Source organism: Plectropomus leopardus, chromosome 20 (assembly GCF_008729295.1).
Source record: "Plectropomus leopardus isolate mb chromosome 20, YSFRI_Pleo_2.0, whole genome shotgun sequence".
In the NCBI taxonomy this organism is placed as follows: Eukaryota; Metazoa; Chordata; class Actinopteri; order Perciformes; family Serranidae; genus Plectropomus; species Plectropomus leopardus.
The window spans coordinates 16979827-16996314 of NC_056482.1; the positions used below are offsets into that span (position 1 = coordinate 16979827).

A 16488-nucleotide genomic window follows, 5' to 3' on the forward strand; every position below is an offset into this window, starting at 1 on the left:
TACTTGCTATACTTTCTACAGTATAGTGGACAATGTGCGTTACTTAGTTATGGACAGTAAAGAGAGTATTGTGTACAGTGGTGGAGGATGGAGGTCTGATTTTATCCTTCTGTCTTAAATGTTCCTTTCTATCCCAGCCAGGTCGCAGAGGCTGCAGGCTGAGTTAGTCCAATGTCCCTCTCCAGCAACACTTCCCTGAGATGTTCCCAGGATGACACACGTAAGTCGGACGTGCCCAGAAAATCTCCAAAGGGAGGCACCCAGGAGGCATCCTGATCATATTCCCAAACCACCTCAACTGGCCCCTTTTTTGACACGATGGAGCAGTGGCTCTATTCCAAACTCCCTTCAGATGTCTGAGCTCCTAACCCTGTCCCATGGCTCATTTTGGCTGCTTGTATTCGCAATCTCGTTCTTTCGGACACTACCCAATGCTCATGACCAAAGGTGAGAGTTGGAACAAGGACTGTTAAATGGAGTGCTTTGCCTTCTGACTGAGCTCCCTCCTCACCACGATGGTCCAGCGTAGTGCCCACATCACAGCGGATGCTGCACGAAACTACCTCTCGATCTCACGCTCCATTTTACCCTTGATACAGCAACTCTCTCCCAAACCAGAGAGGCAAATCCACTGTTTTCCGGCAGAGAACCATGGCCTCATATTTGGAGGTGCTGACTCTCATCCCGACCGCTTCACACTCGCTGCCAACCGCCCCAGTGCATGCTGAAAGTCACAGTGTGATGAGGCCAACAGAACCACATCATCTGCAAAGAGCAGAGATGTAATTCTGAATTCCCCAAACCTTTCCTACTTTGTTAAACCTCTCACTTATAAAGTAATTTTAATTGATCAGAAGTCATCTTTTGTATCTTAATAAATACAGTGCCTGAACTGTTTGTAATTAAATTAATTAATTCAGATTCATTTAGATAGTCAGCCAGTGCAAACCTGAAAATGAGAAGACAAACAGAGCTGATGTGAGGAACCAGCTAAAGCATCGTGGGAATTTTCCTGTCAAACATGCGGTTAGCTCAGCCCGTCTATGCAAACTTCTCCGGGCCTGAAGTTATCGCTTCCTCTCTCTCTTCATGGGAACTCGCTCACAAGTTCTCTCTCCGTCTCTCTCTCTCTTTTCCTGAAAAGCAAACTGATGTGTCAAAGTGTGTCAATACAGTTTCTCAGCAAATATGCGTGCATGTGTGTGTGCTGACAGCGAGAAAAGTATGTGCTTATGGCCAACTTTGTGTGTGCGTGTGTGTTTAGCAGCTCTCCTCCAGCCAGCTCCAGGTGATATGGCCTGGCACGGAAGGTCACCGCTGTGATGTCACTTCCCCTTCCTCTCCGGATATTCCCAGCATTCTACTGCCAGCAGCCGGGAACTCTGGGAACTAAGAGCAGGAAGCCTGGCTCCTTCGCAGGATAGAGAGAGAGAGAGTAGTGGTGAGGTTATCTGGTTATTTTGCAGCATTGAATGACTCATTTTCTGTAAACAAAACAAACAGGAGCGAAGAGAGTTAAAATAGAAGATGAAGAGCTAATGACGCAGGAATGAGGACGGTGCTGTTGGTCTGTTTGTGTCTCTAATATATAAATGTGTTTGCTTTACCTAATGTACATTTAAAAAAAACCTGTTGCATTAATAATTCCAGTTTTATTCCAGGACGCCTTGCACTTTGCAACACTGCACCATTGTCTCACTGTCTACAGATTTTAGCGTATTGTTGGTATATATAATATATATATATATGCACATACACAGATACTTTATTGTTTACAGTAGTCAAAATGTTTATTTTTACCTTGTTCAGCTTTGTTTTTTTTGCTCTTATGTCTAGACTTATTTCTGTGCAAGGACATTGAGGGTAACAAAAACCAGAGTCAAATTCCTGGTATGTGTACACACTCTCCTGGCCAACAAAGTTAATTCTGTCTGTATTTGATTGAGACTATTGTGTGATAGAGACTGTGTGAGATACAACTGGGCCCTCTGCAAATGGAGCAATATCGCCCCCTCCTGTGTGTTTCCACTGACAGAAAAACAGAAGGCGTGCAGATGACAAAACCCCAATCTTTGTGTTTTGTTGAGACTGTATTATTATTATTATTATTATTATTATTATTATTATTATTATAACAATAATAATAATAATGTTCTTTAGATATTACCTTTAAACTTCGTTATTGCCCCATATAAGGAAATATTTCATGTTTTATATGTCTTAGGGATTTAGTTTTACTGTCCAATAGGGAAATTTGTTTTCACAGCCAACATGCAGAAACATAAACATATAAACACATATAGCAACACAGACAGTATACAAAATCTTCATGTATGCATGGACAGATGAAGTCATTCACAGAAAAATGTGTAGTGTGTTAATGTGCATGGTATGTTTGGGGTCAAACTTTCTGTTATACTTCTTCTGTAACTGCTGTATACCTCCAGTAACATAAATGCAGATATATTTATTTTGGAAGTGGAAAGGGGTGCTGAGTAAAAAGCACTGTCATCATCAACAGAGAATATGAAAATCCATTATATCTATTTGTGTTTTTACAGTTGAGGCCTCTGAGACCCCAAACAAAGGTAACGCAACATTTTCTTTAGTGTATTTTTGACAAGTATCATCAATTCAAAAATCATTTTCATAAGTAATTCTCATAAAAATGGTAAAAGTCAGAGGTGGAAGAAGTATTCAGCTCATTTATTTATAAAAGTCAGATACCACACTGTAAAAACACTAAAATATAAAAAAAAAAAAAATTGGGTAGCCTCTGCATATAAAATGTTATTTAAGTAAAAGTATGTTAGAATAATCAGAAAAACAGTAAAAGTACTCAATGTCAAAAAATGGATTCAGTGACTATCATACCTGTATATTATTACTCATGCAATAATGCAATTTTGTTGTAGTACATTGTGGCGAAGCTCATTTTGAACCAATAAATAATGATTATTTTCAATATGAATTCGTATGCCAATTATCTTTCTTCATTCATTGTTTGGTACGTAAAAATTAGCAAAATTGTGAAAAATTTCGTCCCAATTACCCAACTATTACTCAAAATGACACCTTCACAATGCTTGTTTTAACCAAACAACTGTCCATACATCAACCAATAATTGCTGTCAACGTGGGAAAGACATAAATATAACACACTCTAACTTCCCTTACGCAAATAAAACGATTCTTATCTTTCAAATTAATTCACAAAATTTATCCATGTAAAATATTCTTTTTGCAGCGGTTTAAGAATTGTGTTGACACTAATTGCTCTTTCTGTTCAGAATGCCCTGAAGATATCTTTCACTTGTTTTGGTCTTGCCCTTTTTCAAACAGTTTCTGGATAGATTGTTTGCCACTTTATTTCCTCCTTTATTGAAAATAACTTTACCCTTTGTTTTGAAAATATACTGTTTGGCTTCACTTCCTTTACACCCTCCAAAAACAAACAATATTATATAATTAATCTTATTATTCTGTTGGCTAAATGGCATATTCATAAATGCCGATACATAAATAAAAATCCTTGCTTTCTTTTTTTGAAACCAAACAGTATATAAAAACAATCAAAAATTCAACCAACAGTAAAGCTGTCAAGACCCTGAACCTGTGTACCCTTTTTTAATGTCTTTTTGTAAAGAAACTTATTTATAAAAAAAAAAAAAATGGAATACCATGTATGTAACCCCCTGACAAAATCCCCTTCTTGTTTTTATGTTGTATTGTTATGTTCTGTCAAACGTTAAATAAAGTTATTAAAAAATAAAAATAAAAAAATAAAACGATTCTTGCATCTGCATTATAGAATAAACAAGTCAATTAATTTAAAGAAAAATATTATTATTATTATTATCAGTAGTAGTAGTAGTATTTTTATTATTATCTTGTATTTCGAGAATAAAGTCGGAAATGAACCGTGTCACGTGGTTGAAATTGTTTACCACGTGCTCTGCGTGTCACCTCTTAAACAGACGCAGCCTGGTTTCTTAGACTCTGTTGTTGTTGTTGTTGCTAACGTTGTTATTTATAGGACCTGAGCTCTCGCTGCGGTGCCTCATATTCCCCAGTCGGCTCTGCTGACTCTTTAGACCACTATTTAGACCACACATAACTCTGGCAGACAGTTAATCACACACAGCAACACTGTTTGTGTTTCCTCCAGCACAGCTAGCATTAGCTAGCGGTCACACAGCGGAGCTAGCAGGCTAGCCGCGGAGCAGTGATGGAGTGGCTGGGTAACGGAGCTCCAGATGAAGAGCCGAGCAGCGACCCAGCTTCAACAGCCAACGGCTTCAGCGGTGTTTATCCTCACCAGCAGGTAATTAGCTCATATGTGGGCGGAAGATGTAGCTTTACTTTACTTGGCAATGTGGAGGTGACTTAACGGCATTAAAAGCATGCTAACTAGCTAACGTTAAACCTGTTTGGGGATCAGTGAAGTGAGTTCATGCCAACTTCTATTGCATGACTGAAGCGTATATGCCTGATTTTTTCATCAGTGTAATTTATGTATCCTGTAGTCATCTTTCTATCCTTTTTGTCATTATTTCAGCGGTTAGCTAGCTAAGTTGGCCATCAGATTTGTTCAATGACTCTCATGGTGCACAACACCAATGTCCAGGCTGCATGCTACAGTCCTCAGAGTTGCTCCATCGAGCTAAATATTCACTTTAACGCGTTTGTTATAGCCTAAAGAAAAGAGATCGCTTGCTGTGTCATCCTGTCATCTGAAATCAGGCCCAGGAAGAGATCAGTGATTTGTGGGTTGGTGAGATTAGAGGCCACATCAGCTCATGAAGCAGCGGCTAACTGTCCTTTTCCCCCAGGTCCTAGATATTTACAGACACTGACAGCTGTGTCTGTTGACTAGAAAAGGCATTTGGCTGGTTTGGTATCCATATTAGGGATGCACGACATATATCTGTCTGATAAATTATCGGTCGTTAATGGGAAAGTTTAATATTTTTTATTAAACCGATAATGGAAATTACTGCCGATAAATAGTGATGATAAGCCAGACTGAGTTCATTGACTAAACAAGGGCAGCATCTACACACGGTGGATGGCTGTGCACTTTTTAAAACAAGCGAAGTGCGTCAGGCTCTGAAGCAAATTTTACATAGTGGCCAAAAGTGTAACTACACCGTCCAGGTCTGTCACGTGATGCCCACGAGCTCAGAAATACTTTTTCTCATTGACTTACAGGGGGAAAGAGGCATCTGTAAATTAGTGCAGTTTTTGTGAGCATCATCCCCCTGCAAAATGACTCATTTGACCATATAGATTTATGTCACCAGTTCGATAACATTTGGAAAGTCTAAAAGAGCTGCAAGATTAATTTTTTAGACCACCCTTCAAGCTAGCGAAGCGCTAAACCGGAAGTCTGCTGTATAGAAGAAAGTAGAAGATAGATTTATTGGTCATTTTTTAAACCAAGTTTAAAAAACAAAATTACTTTTGTCCTTGATCCTGCTACATCTTTGGAGTCGAAGGACGAGTTGATTATAGTTAGCAGCTACTATGAAAATTCCATCCAGTTTCATTGGGCATGTTTCTGTTGGTGGCGTCATTCAATTTCTGCAGTGCATTTCTGAATTTGCATCAGAGATTTGTGTCCAAATGGCTCCCACAAGGTCAGTCCATCCAGTGCAAGATCTCGATCCAGGATGTTAGGGCTTAACCATGTCTCTGTGAAGATGTGTGCAGAGCAGTCTCTGATCTCCCATTGCTGAATGAGCCTTAATCGCATCTCATCCACTCCACTCTCCTGCGACCGGACATTAGCTAGAAAAACGCTTGGCAGAGGTACAACTCTCGGTCCATGTCGGGTCAGCCTCGCCCTGATGCCGGCTCTCCCCCCTCGCTTTTGGTTTTGTTTCGCCCCTGTGGTCTGACTTGTAGCTCGGCACATGCCACCAGTGGGGATCCTCTTGTGGTCTGCTGCATTCAGTCCAAAACCCAAACACCTTTCCCCGAATTTGATAGGTGCTTCTCTATCGTAAAAAAGTCGTTCAGTTTCATGGCTGCTGCATGCCCTGCCATCGTCTTCTGAATCTGTTCAGATCCTCTAAATACATCCATGCTTTAAAGTTGGTTGGTCGATTTTCTTGGTTGTTGTGTTATCGTCCCTTTGCCTTAAAGGGAACGTAACAGCCACTAATAAACACAGAGAAGAAGAGAACAACAACAACAACAACAACAACTGCTGCACGCTGTCAAAAACCTGCATGGACATCTTGAAGAAGGCACAACTGTGTCGCGGGTCTGATCGTCGACCTCAGTGCAATACTGCTGAAACACCGTTAGCACGATTAGCCGCAGCAGTTCACATCCAACAGGAGCCTTAAAATGGCCCCAACAAAATCACATCAAAAAGGCTAGACTGTTTAAAGTCATTAATAATCGCTATCCGTGTGATGCTACAGTTAGCTCTCAAGTTCAAAAAAAGTGAATTTATCGGTTATTGGTCTGAGGCGCAGGCAACTATCGCTACCAGTTGAAAAAAATCCATATTGTGCAACCCTATTCCATATATAAAGTGGAAACAAGCCTTTATTTTTAGCCCTCTTGCCCCACCCTGTACCAAATACAGCGAGGGCGTGGTCATGAGCGTTCAGAAGCCAATGGCTTACATTTTTTGTGATTGAGAGTGAGCTGCAGATTGTAGATGTCAGCTGTCGTTCTGTGGAAGATGTATCAGGACTGTATAGAAAAGTTAGTGAAGTACTTTAGATGTGCACACTTACCTCTGTTCTGTTTGTAAAACTTAAACCAGGAATACTTTGCCCAGGGGCCACTTTTCCAAAATGACAGAAAGCTAAACTCCAGTTTATAAACAAGCATCAATAATTAATCTATAAATAATTAGCATTAATGTGTAAAGATCTTCCTCAGACACTTTTTGACCTCTACTACAAACACTCTGTCAAACACTCTAGTTGGTAAACATGAAATATTCGTTCCCTGCTTTAATTTGAACAAGTTTGTCTGCAGTAAATGTGTATGTTAACTATTTACTTGAAACCTGACAAGTCTCTTAACAAGACGATGCCAGCCTCTCATGTCCTAATCTCCTCTTCTTCTTCCAGTGTACTTTACACCAGTCACCATCATTACACCTTTGCGATTGTGCCTTGGCGTCACTGTGCCAGAGCCAGCAGCGCTGTGTGAAGGCCTCCATCGTCTCCAGCTGGAGGCTGGCTGAGGCCCAGGATCAGCTCTGTTCTCTAGGCGTCCACAGCTCCGAGTCCTTGGAGCAGGAACGTGCTCGGACACTGGCCTGCCCCACCGAACTCACGCACACCGAGGAGGAGTGGCGCCGCAAGGAGAGCATGCTGGGAGGTCAGGAACCCAGCCGCAGTCCTGTGCACGGAGCTGTCGGGAGTTGGGATGTTTTCGATAAGGTAAGCAAACATTTGTTAAAGTGAGCGATTGTGGTGCATTAAGCTGAAGTGAAAAATGAAAAGCAAACAAAATCATGGCTGGTATCTGAAACTGTCATGATTTTATTTTGATGTCTATTAACAATTTCTAATTTTTATTTGGCTGTGTGTACCTACTGTGTGATAACTATTTAAAAGTGTTATCACCAGTTAGTTAATGTCTTCTCTCTCTTCCAGAGTATTATTAATGTCCAAAGTCAGCCTGTAGAAACAGATCAGGACAAGTGCAAGACATTTCTCCAAAAATATGACCAAGAGCTCAGACATTTTGGTGAGTGAGATGACATATGACATTTTTTATATGAACTGTCTTGCCCTCAGACTAATGGTAAAAAAGGTTTGTCAAGTATGTTTAGTTGAATTAAATGTCATTAGTTAGGTATTCAGCTGTTATTGCTGTTTGAAGATTGTTGCAGTTTTAGACCGGCTATCTTCTCCAGATTTACTGGAGGAGATATTTAGTTTTCATGTGAATGCTTGACTAATAATGACCAGGTTTTATGCAGAAATTTCATCTTTACACATTACACTGACTGTTGTAGAAGCAGACTGTCTCTCAGCAAACTCCTGACCCATGTCACTTGTGTAATAGTTTCAGCTGCTTTCTATCTGCAGCCAGCAAGACAGTTTTTTACTGTGAGTGAGTTGCACATTTCACAGTCTGTACTTTCTTCTTTTACCATGACAACAATCTTAACTTTACAAAAACTTTAGATTCATTATACTGAATTGACTCTCAAAAAAAGCTACCATAAAAGGATAAAGTGTCCGTACTGGAGAGAAGGAAATCAGTCTAAAAAACATACAGGATGCTATGGGAAATGATCAGTATGACAGTAAAATATAAATATTGTTTTAAAAATATGTCTGACTTCAAAACATGTTATTACAGTACACATACTAATTGCAGAACAGATGTCTCAAAGTTTTGTGAAATGTTAAACTGATTCAACCCATAAATAAACAGAAATAAACAGCACAATACGTACCAATCAGACTGCACATTTCTTACTATATAAATATAAAGTATCTGAAATGAATGGGATTGAATTGAACCCCATATGGTCATCTTTTTATGTCTTTGGAAAACATGAATTGATGTACTTTTTATCATTTGTCAGGTATGTTGCGGAGATGGGACGACAGTCAGCGGTTTCTCGCAGAGAGGCCTCAGCTCATCTGTGAGGAAACAGCCAACTACTTAATTCTATGGTGCATGAGACTACAACAAGAAGGGGTAATGTACTAAAATTATTCTTTTATTATCAACAATAAAACCAATCACAGGAACAAAAAAAAAAGTCAACACGTCAGAGTGAAGTAGTTGCAGTGGGTGGCATAAAGCTTCGTTGTGACAAACAGCCAGTTTAGCTCCTCTCAGCTCGTCAAACTAGAAAATCAGCATCAATATGGAACCGCGTGCCTCAGCATGTGCAAAGTGCAATAAGCCTTTTTCACAACAATATATCCTGTGTGGTCAGAGACGTGCTGCAGCAGAAAAAGAACAGATGTTGCTGATAACTATAACAATGGCTTTGTTCTAATTAAGTGTCCCTGTAAGCTGTGACAATGAGGCAGCATGCAAAATACCAGGACCATGAAAGTGAAGTTACCGTGAATACAATTGAGCTGTCATAAAATAACTCATCAGTGGTCATTTTTTTGGGGTACCTTTTGATTATTGAGATTTGTCTTCAGGTGTTTGATATGTTTAGCTGTTCCTCTTTCCCTCTGTGCCAAACTAGAGGATTAGTTTCCAAACAAAGAAATGGCCTCATCCGTTTAGTCAGTCCCATATGTGGGCTGTTACTTTCCAAAACAATTTTAAATTAATGCAGTGTCACACAGCATGAAGGTTTTGGAAGTCCAGAATTGACCACTGTGCTGTCAGTGCTAACATCTCTGTAGAAATCAGACATTTTTAGTCTGATGCCTCTAAAATTCTGCCACCCATAACACACACACCGATGCTTCAGTGAGTTAACCCCGTAAGCACACTCTAAACAGCACTGCATGGATACTATTAGAAGTCAGTAATTACATCAGTGATTTGAAACATAACTCGGTATCCTCCTGCAGAAAGAAGCCTTGATGGAGCAGGTGGCACACCAAGCTGTAGTCATGCAGTTCATCTTGGAGATGGCCTCGAACTCTCAGCAGGATCCTCGAGGCTGCTTCAGACAGTTCTTCCAGAAAGCCAAAGTAAGACATGGGTTTGTGAATGTACTGCACCCCCCTGTGTGCCTGTCTGTGGCTGTCGTTCTGATGTATGCAGCGGGCATGTGCAAGGCTTTATGTCTGATTAATTTTCTTAAAGGGCAATTTTGGTATTTTTTCAACCTGGACACTGCTTTTCAATGTTTTTGTGTCTAAAGAATGAAGGCAAAGATTTTTGAAATTGGTCCAATGTTGAGGGAGAGCGCTGCGGCTGACAGCAGCGAAACAGGCTGCAAGGTAACGTTAATTGGCAATTAAGCACCGTCAGTTTACTTCCACTAAAACTGAGAAGCTCAGATTATTATAAGTGACTGACAACATTTTGAAAAGGATTCCTCCAGAGGTAGACCTTTTTTAAAGAGTAAGATCTTTTTACAAGCCTGGCCTGCAGATCTGTCACACTCTTTCGCCCTTGAAAAAAATACATTTATAATTAAGGGTAAATCTTCCACCTGTGCTATGATGTGGGGGCATTTAATGACATTTCTAGAAGGCTGCAGAAGTCTACTTCTCGTAATGCTTTGATGACGACATGGTTTTATTCCATTTGCTGTTTCTCTTTTTTTCTATCTTCTGGACCATCAGGTAAGCATTTCCGTTCCCTTAATATTTATTTTTGACCTTAAACTCTCGATAGGATGTCCTGTCTTAGCAGTTTTATTAAGATGATACCTTTCTATGAATGTTCTGTGTTGCACCTTACTTGTTTTCTGTTTTTGTTTTTGCTGTACTACACGCAGTATAAAAAATCTATTAAAAATACGTGTTTGAAAAAAAGATCAAGATCCTTTTTGTTTAACTAGAAAAGGTCCAAAGATCACTATTGCCAAACCCACCAGACTTCATTTAAAAAAGCAGGAATTTTATTATTGTAAAACACACTATTCAAAGTGGACAGAAGCACAATAAAACTCACAAAAGCCATCGTGGTTCATCTTTCCACTGATCCAACAATCATCAACTCTGGTTTTGTTGAAATAAACGCTTAATTCACCCAAAATATGCTGGCTCTGTACACGCAGTTTATTTTAACAGAGTCTGGTGGGTTTTGTGGATGAGATTTTAGGGCTGTTTCTAGTTTTAAAAAAAGATCTTACTCTTTAACAAAAAGGTCTGTCACTGTAGTGATCCTTTCTATAATGTTGTCAAACATTTAAAATAATAATATGAGCCTGTCAGTGGCAAAAACAACATCAATGAATGTGCAAACGTGTCCCGAGTGTTTATATTGCAGCTTGTTCTGCTGCTGCAGTGCAGTGTTTTTCCCACCAGTCACTAACAAAAAAAGGAAAATAGTTGCCAGGTTTAAAAATACCAGTTATTCCCCCTCAGAGTGATGTTTCTTAAAAGCTATATTGTGGCATGCTTTCCTAATATTGTCTTCTCGGTCACTGTGTAGGAGGGACAAGATGTCTACTTAGAAGTCTTCCATACAGAGCTCGAGGCCTTCAAACACAGAGTGAGAGAATACGCAGTCACGTCTAGAGGTGATACACACAACATCGAACAACAGGGAAGTGGCACAAACTGCAGACTTGGACCCAAAGAAGCTCTGGACTCGTTCTCTCCAGTAAGTCCTGCTCTCTTTCTCATATGCTGTTGCAGTTACAGCACTCAGCAGTAGGATGGCATCATTGAGCTGTTGTGTGCTAATCATATAATCACATGGAGCTCGCAGGGGTCGTCTCTTGTTGGATGCTGGATATTAAAGTGTAAGCTCTCAAGTTCTATTTATGTCATTGTCACAAAATATGCAAATAACATGAAACGTGGAGTCAAACACTGTGCGAGTTAGCACCTGTAGTGGCCACAGCAGCTGCCAAAAGTTGATTTTACTTTCACAGCAGGACTTGGAGTTCATCTTGTTGCTTATGTCATTAGTGAGACCAGACCACCTTTTTGTTGTCTTAATTTGAAACTCCCAACTTCTGCCAAACAGTGATAACTTGTCATCCTCACTTTTAGTTTCATCTGACTCAGTCAAATGTGCTCGCTGATAGAGATTATATAAAATATTTAAGGTGTCAAGCATCATAAATTCCACTGCAGCGTAATCTTAAAACAGTTTTACAGCACGACAGTGGATATTGTCTCTTTTTTTCCTGTACTAAAACACCTTAAATCTCACACTTAGATTACATTCATTCATTTATTCTATTTATGTAAAACTTTGGAAAACATGTTGAGCTCTCATTTTCAGTGGTGTGCGGTTACATACAATAAATGCTTAGATAAAAATAAGCTTAAATAAGCGTATGTTTCTAGCGACTGCTTCATTTATTTATTTCATAGCTAAATAAATTATTTTACTTCTCAGTACATATGCAATAGATCATATCCTCGCCTGGTGAGGAATCTGGGATGCAGATTCTCAGCTGAGGGAATATGAAGCAATTACAATAGTGCTTACTGTATGTGTCAAGTTTCAGGTTGATGTTTTTGCCATGGCAACCTACAGTCTATCAGCGATGCCGAAAATCGAGGCAAAAATATTGTTTTGTTTGATTTACAAGGTTGTTCTTGCTTTTACTGAATGTGGTTGTTCCCTGGCAGTTTGCCCACGCTGGCTCTAAGCCTTTTACAAAACCACAGATGGCATACATTAATAGTGCAGTACATTATTAATAAGGATGATGTTTAATTGCATGTGAAATGCTGTGTAATTCCTTTAAACCACCATAACATTACCCCTGTGGTTTATGTTTTTGTGCTCATCGTGATTTGCTAACATTTGTTTTACATTGCTGGTATATATATCACAAATGCTGCAACACTGATTAAAAAATTTATTGATATTTATTATATATAATCAGTCAATCAGCACTTTGATTTCACTTTGATCTGCCCCAAAAGTGATTTCTACCTCTCCCTTATTATGGGACGGTGTCATTACACGTAAATGCAGCTCTAGAATAAAATAATTAAATCTGCTGCAACATGTTTAAAAAATGTGCAGCTGTCACATTAGGAATAAACACTACTAAAGTAAATATATCAACCTGTGAATGTACGCAATTTTCTGCCAGCATTCTTCTGTCACTTTAATTGAAGCCATAGTGTAGCTTTTTACTTTCATCGTTTATTTTAGATCATTAGAAGATGACATGCTGAAGGTGATATTGGACACATTTTATGGGAACGTGTGCAGAGCCTGAAGAAGAGAGCCTGGCTTCACAGAGAAAGTTTATAACCACTTTTGTGGTACCTGTTACCTCTGACTGGAGTCTTAGGGTTAGTAGAGCGGGCAAAGGAAAACTGGCTCTATTGAAGTTGCTTTGTGGAGCTACATGTGACAGATGTGTCACAGTGTGAGCAAATGCTCACTCCCCTGACTTCTGAGTTGTCTTTAACATCAAGAGATCATGAAGAACATTTCATGAACGAGACCCAGTGTGTTTAGGAAGCTGGTTAATTGTGGTTCAGGGGATTGATGCCAATCAAGTGCCTCTGATGCATTTGCAAGGGATTCTGCAATATCTAGTGTGAGTTTTTCATGTTTTTGTTGGAATATTTATCAAAGTTTTCCAAAAAACAAGCCAAAGTGTTAACATTGTGCTGCAGTTCAGAGAATAAACTAGGGGTCGACCGATATTGGTTTTTCAGGACCAATACCAATTATTAGTCTTTAATGAGACTGGTAACCCATATTTGGAACTGATATGCATTTATGATAAAAATGAAAATCTTTCTGTCAATATTAAGAATTTTGAATATCATAAACTCCTACACAAAACTTTGTTTAAATGCCTTAAACAAAATTTTAATCAAAACTGAAACATTCAATGTTCCCAGCAACTATATTTTTTATAAATTAAAAATTTAAATAAAAATGAATGAATAAGAGTAGCTCCCTGAGGTTTTTCAAAGTAAAAGTTCCGCTCATGCTGACACTTTCTTTGCACTTTTTAATTAATTTGATCTGCAATCATTAAAATAAAATGCCAATAAAAAGAATTGCCAAAATGCTGAATATCAGCCCCAATTACTGGCCAGGCCAATTATCCGTCACTCCCTAGAATAAACCAGCTCAAATAACTATTGACTCATTATTGTACAATTGATCTGTTAAGATCACGAGCATGTGAGTCAACCATATACCAGTGTGGTGCTAATTATCTTAGACACAGAATTCAAAAAGGAAATAGGATTTTTTTATTTCACTATTAGGTTAAGTATTGAGTGAAAGTTGCCAAATAGCATATTCCACAGGATCCCTACTAAACTTTGTAGTTTGCAAGCCTTTTGTAGGCGAGAGGGAAAGAGGCCTCCTCCCCCTCGCTGGCCTCACAGCTTGACTTGCTGCCAAACGTCTGACAGAAAAGAGCAACATCCTCCTCTTCGTCCACAGAGGAAAGATGGCCACACAGGAATGCGAACAAGCGTGTTGAAACTGGAGCTCGGCTCTCCTGGTCCTGGTTTTGGATTTGAGCTGTTTTCTCCTCGCAGCATCTCTTTTCGCCTCAGTTTGAACTCAGTCAGTCTCTGAGGAGCGATTGGAGGAGAATATGTACATGAGAAGCTCGTCTTTATAAAGGAGAGCCCACATTTTTCCTTGCATGGCAAAATCTCTGCAGAATTCACTATCATATTTCTAGTTTCATCTCAGATTAGTGCATGTTAAAGAGGCAAAGTGCAGTTACATAACCATTATAATCCACTAACAAGTCAACAGTAGGTTAATCCCCCAGAGTCTCTCTCCAGCATCATTTAAACCTTTTAGATTTTGATTTGTGCACGACAATCCTCACCTGTGAGTGGTTTATGATTGTCACTGGACCCTCGTGTCTTCCTCTCCCTCCACTAGGTGGCAGAGTATCCTACGAAGCGTTGTTTAGAGACTGGACTGTGGACAAGCTCAGGGAGGTGGACAAAGGACGACGCAACAGAAACGGACGATATACGCATGATGGAGACCTCCTAGGGATTGTAGGATCGGCCCCTGCTTTTCCTCCATCTTCATCGCCTCCCCATTTAGGAGCAACCTAAGTCCTCTTAACACAGCAGGCCTGGCTGAAACACACCAGTGCAGAGCAGGAATAAAAGCAGACGTGACCAGTCTTTTGCGCTACAAGAAATAATGTTTTCCTGATGACAAACAGTTCTCAGCTTTGATTTTATGCTGCTGTGGAGTTGGTTCCTGCAGTGCCGGCTAAATGCAAGTGTTGTGCCATAACGCTGGTTTTACAGATAGAGTTCTTATATCCGTCAAGCTGGTTTCCTTTTAACTTCTCTTGGAAAAGAGAAACAACCATACAAGGAAGCAAAACAAACTGACAAAATGAAAATCCAGACAACACAAAGAATACTAAAACCAATCGTCTTTGGGCAGAAATGTACCAAATCCAGTGCCTGATGTAGGACTCAGGTCAGTGGACGTCTGAGGAGTTTTGTTGTAGCTGCTTGACATGAATTATGAAAGCATGACTGACAGGTCAGTGGCTTTGTGTCATATGTGGTGTAAGTTTTGGGTAATGGTGAACATTTCATAGAAATGACCAGTGAGACTAGATGGTCTGTTATACTGTGTTGGACATTCGTTAAGGCAAAGTGTCTTAAGCTTTTAAAGCTACCTGACATGTGCCAGAGTACAGTAGCCACTGAAACAGTGGTTGTGCAGCCGGTGTGATATGTTGAATAATTTCATTCATGAGGAAAAAATGTGCATAGGATGCAGTTTAAGAGAAGGTGACGCTTTTGTGTTATTTCTGGAAGGAAGAGAGATCTCAGACATGTTATTCACAGTCAGTTGTCACACCTTTTTAGATTTGGTTGAGACATACATGGTCTCACATCGTTTATCTTTTTTCCTTTGGTTACTGAAAGTGTAGCTCTGTGCAAATAAAAAAAAAAAGCAGTTTGTGTTTAATTGCATAATGTCTGAATCTGTGATGAATACAGGATACAAGTTGTGTGGTTGTCGATTTCTGTTTTTTTGTTTTAAGTGATTAAAGGGAACCACAATATGGAATTGCAAACAACCCACAGGTCTCTCATTACAAGGAGAGAATAAATAATGCAGTGTGTGTGTGTGTGTGTGTGTGTGTGTGTGTGCGTGCGTGCGTGTGCGCGCGCGCGCGCTTCTAGCACAAATATTTTTACTTCTAATGGCTTTTGTCATACGTTATTGTGTCTAGAAAGGCCATTAAGAGTGGCTTCTTTTGTTTCTGGAAGTTTAAGGAGTTCTTAAGTTACTAAAATATTATTGGTAATTTTTTAACTATGACAGCAGGTTTACAGACACATGAAGGTCAGAGCATGTTATTGTTTTAGTAGTGGGACAGCACAATTTCTAAGGGCCTTTATGTGACATTCAGAGCATATCTGCAATTCAGAGCCTGAGCCAGGATTTTCTGTGCATGGCTCTCAACACTGAGACGGCTTACAGAGCTAACAGTGCTTACAGTGCTAACAGTGCTTACAGTGCTAACGGTGCTTACAGTGCTAACAGTGCTTACAGTGCTAACGGTGCTTACAGTGCTAACGGTGCGATTAGTGCAGCAACAGTAGGGCTGGATATTGTCAAAAAAGTTACTATACCAGTACCCTTAAAAGTGATACCGATGTCAGTAGAGCACTTGTTTTGATACCTTGTTCTGATTCCTTTCATACAAAGTGTTGCTTAGCAAAGATGGGAATTACAATCAAAGCACATTTTTTAACCCTTTGAAACCTGGGCAAATTGGCTTTTTTTTTTTTTTCAACAAAATGGGAAGAAGGTAAGGAGCAACAAAAGAAGAAATGAGCCAGAAGTTCGCAGCAAATCTGTGAAAAGTACAAAAACCATTATCTGAAAAATTTCTTTAAAAAAGCAAAGGAAAAAAAG

General features: G+C 39.5%; 1 protein-coding gene across 1 annotated transcript; it reads left to right on the plus strand.

Annotated features, from left to right (window-relative positions):
• The first annotated feature begins 3967 nt into the window (after nucleotides 1-3967).
• Nucleotides 3968-15640, plus strand: cdc37l1 (cell division cycle 37-like 1). Its single transcript, XM_042509329.1, has 7 exons — nucleotides 3968-4324; nucleotides 7095-7409; nucleotides 7626-7719; nucleotides 8570-8685; nucleotides 9528-9650; nucleotides 11065-11235; nucleotides 14470-15640. Exons 1-7 carry the CDS (start codon nucleotides 4229-4231, stop codon nucleotides 14584-14586), a joined length of 1032 nt encoding a protein of 343 aa, XP_042365263.1. The 5' UTR covers nucleotides 3968-4228; the 3' UTR covers nucleotides 14587-15640.
• Nucleotides 15641-16488: the final 848 nt, after the last annotated feature.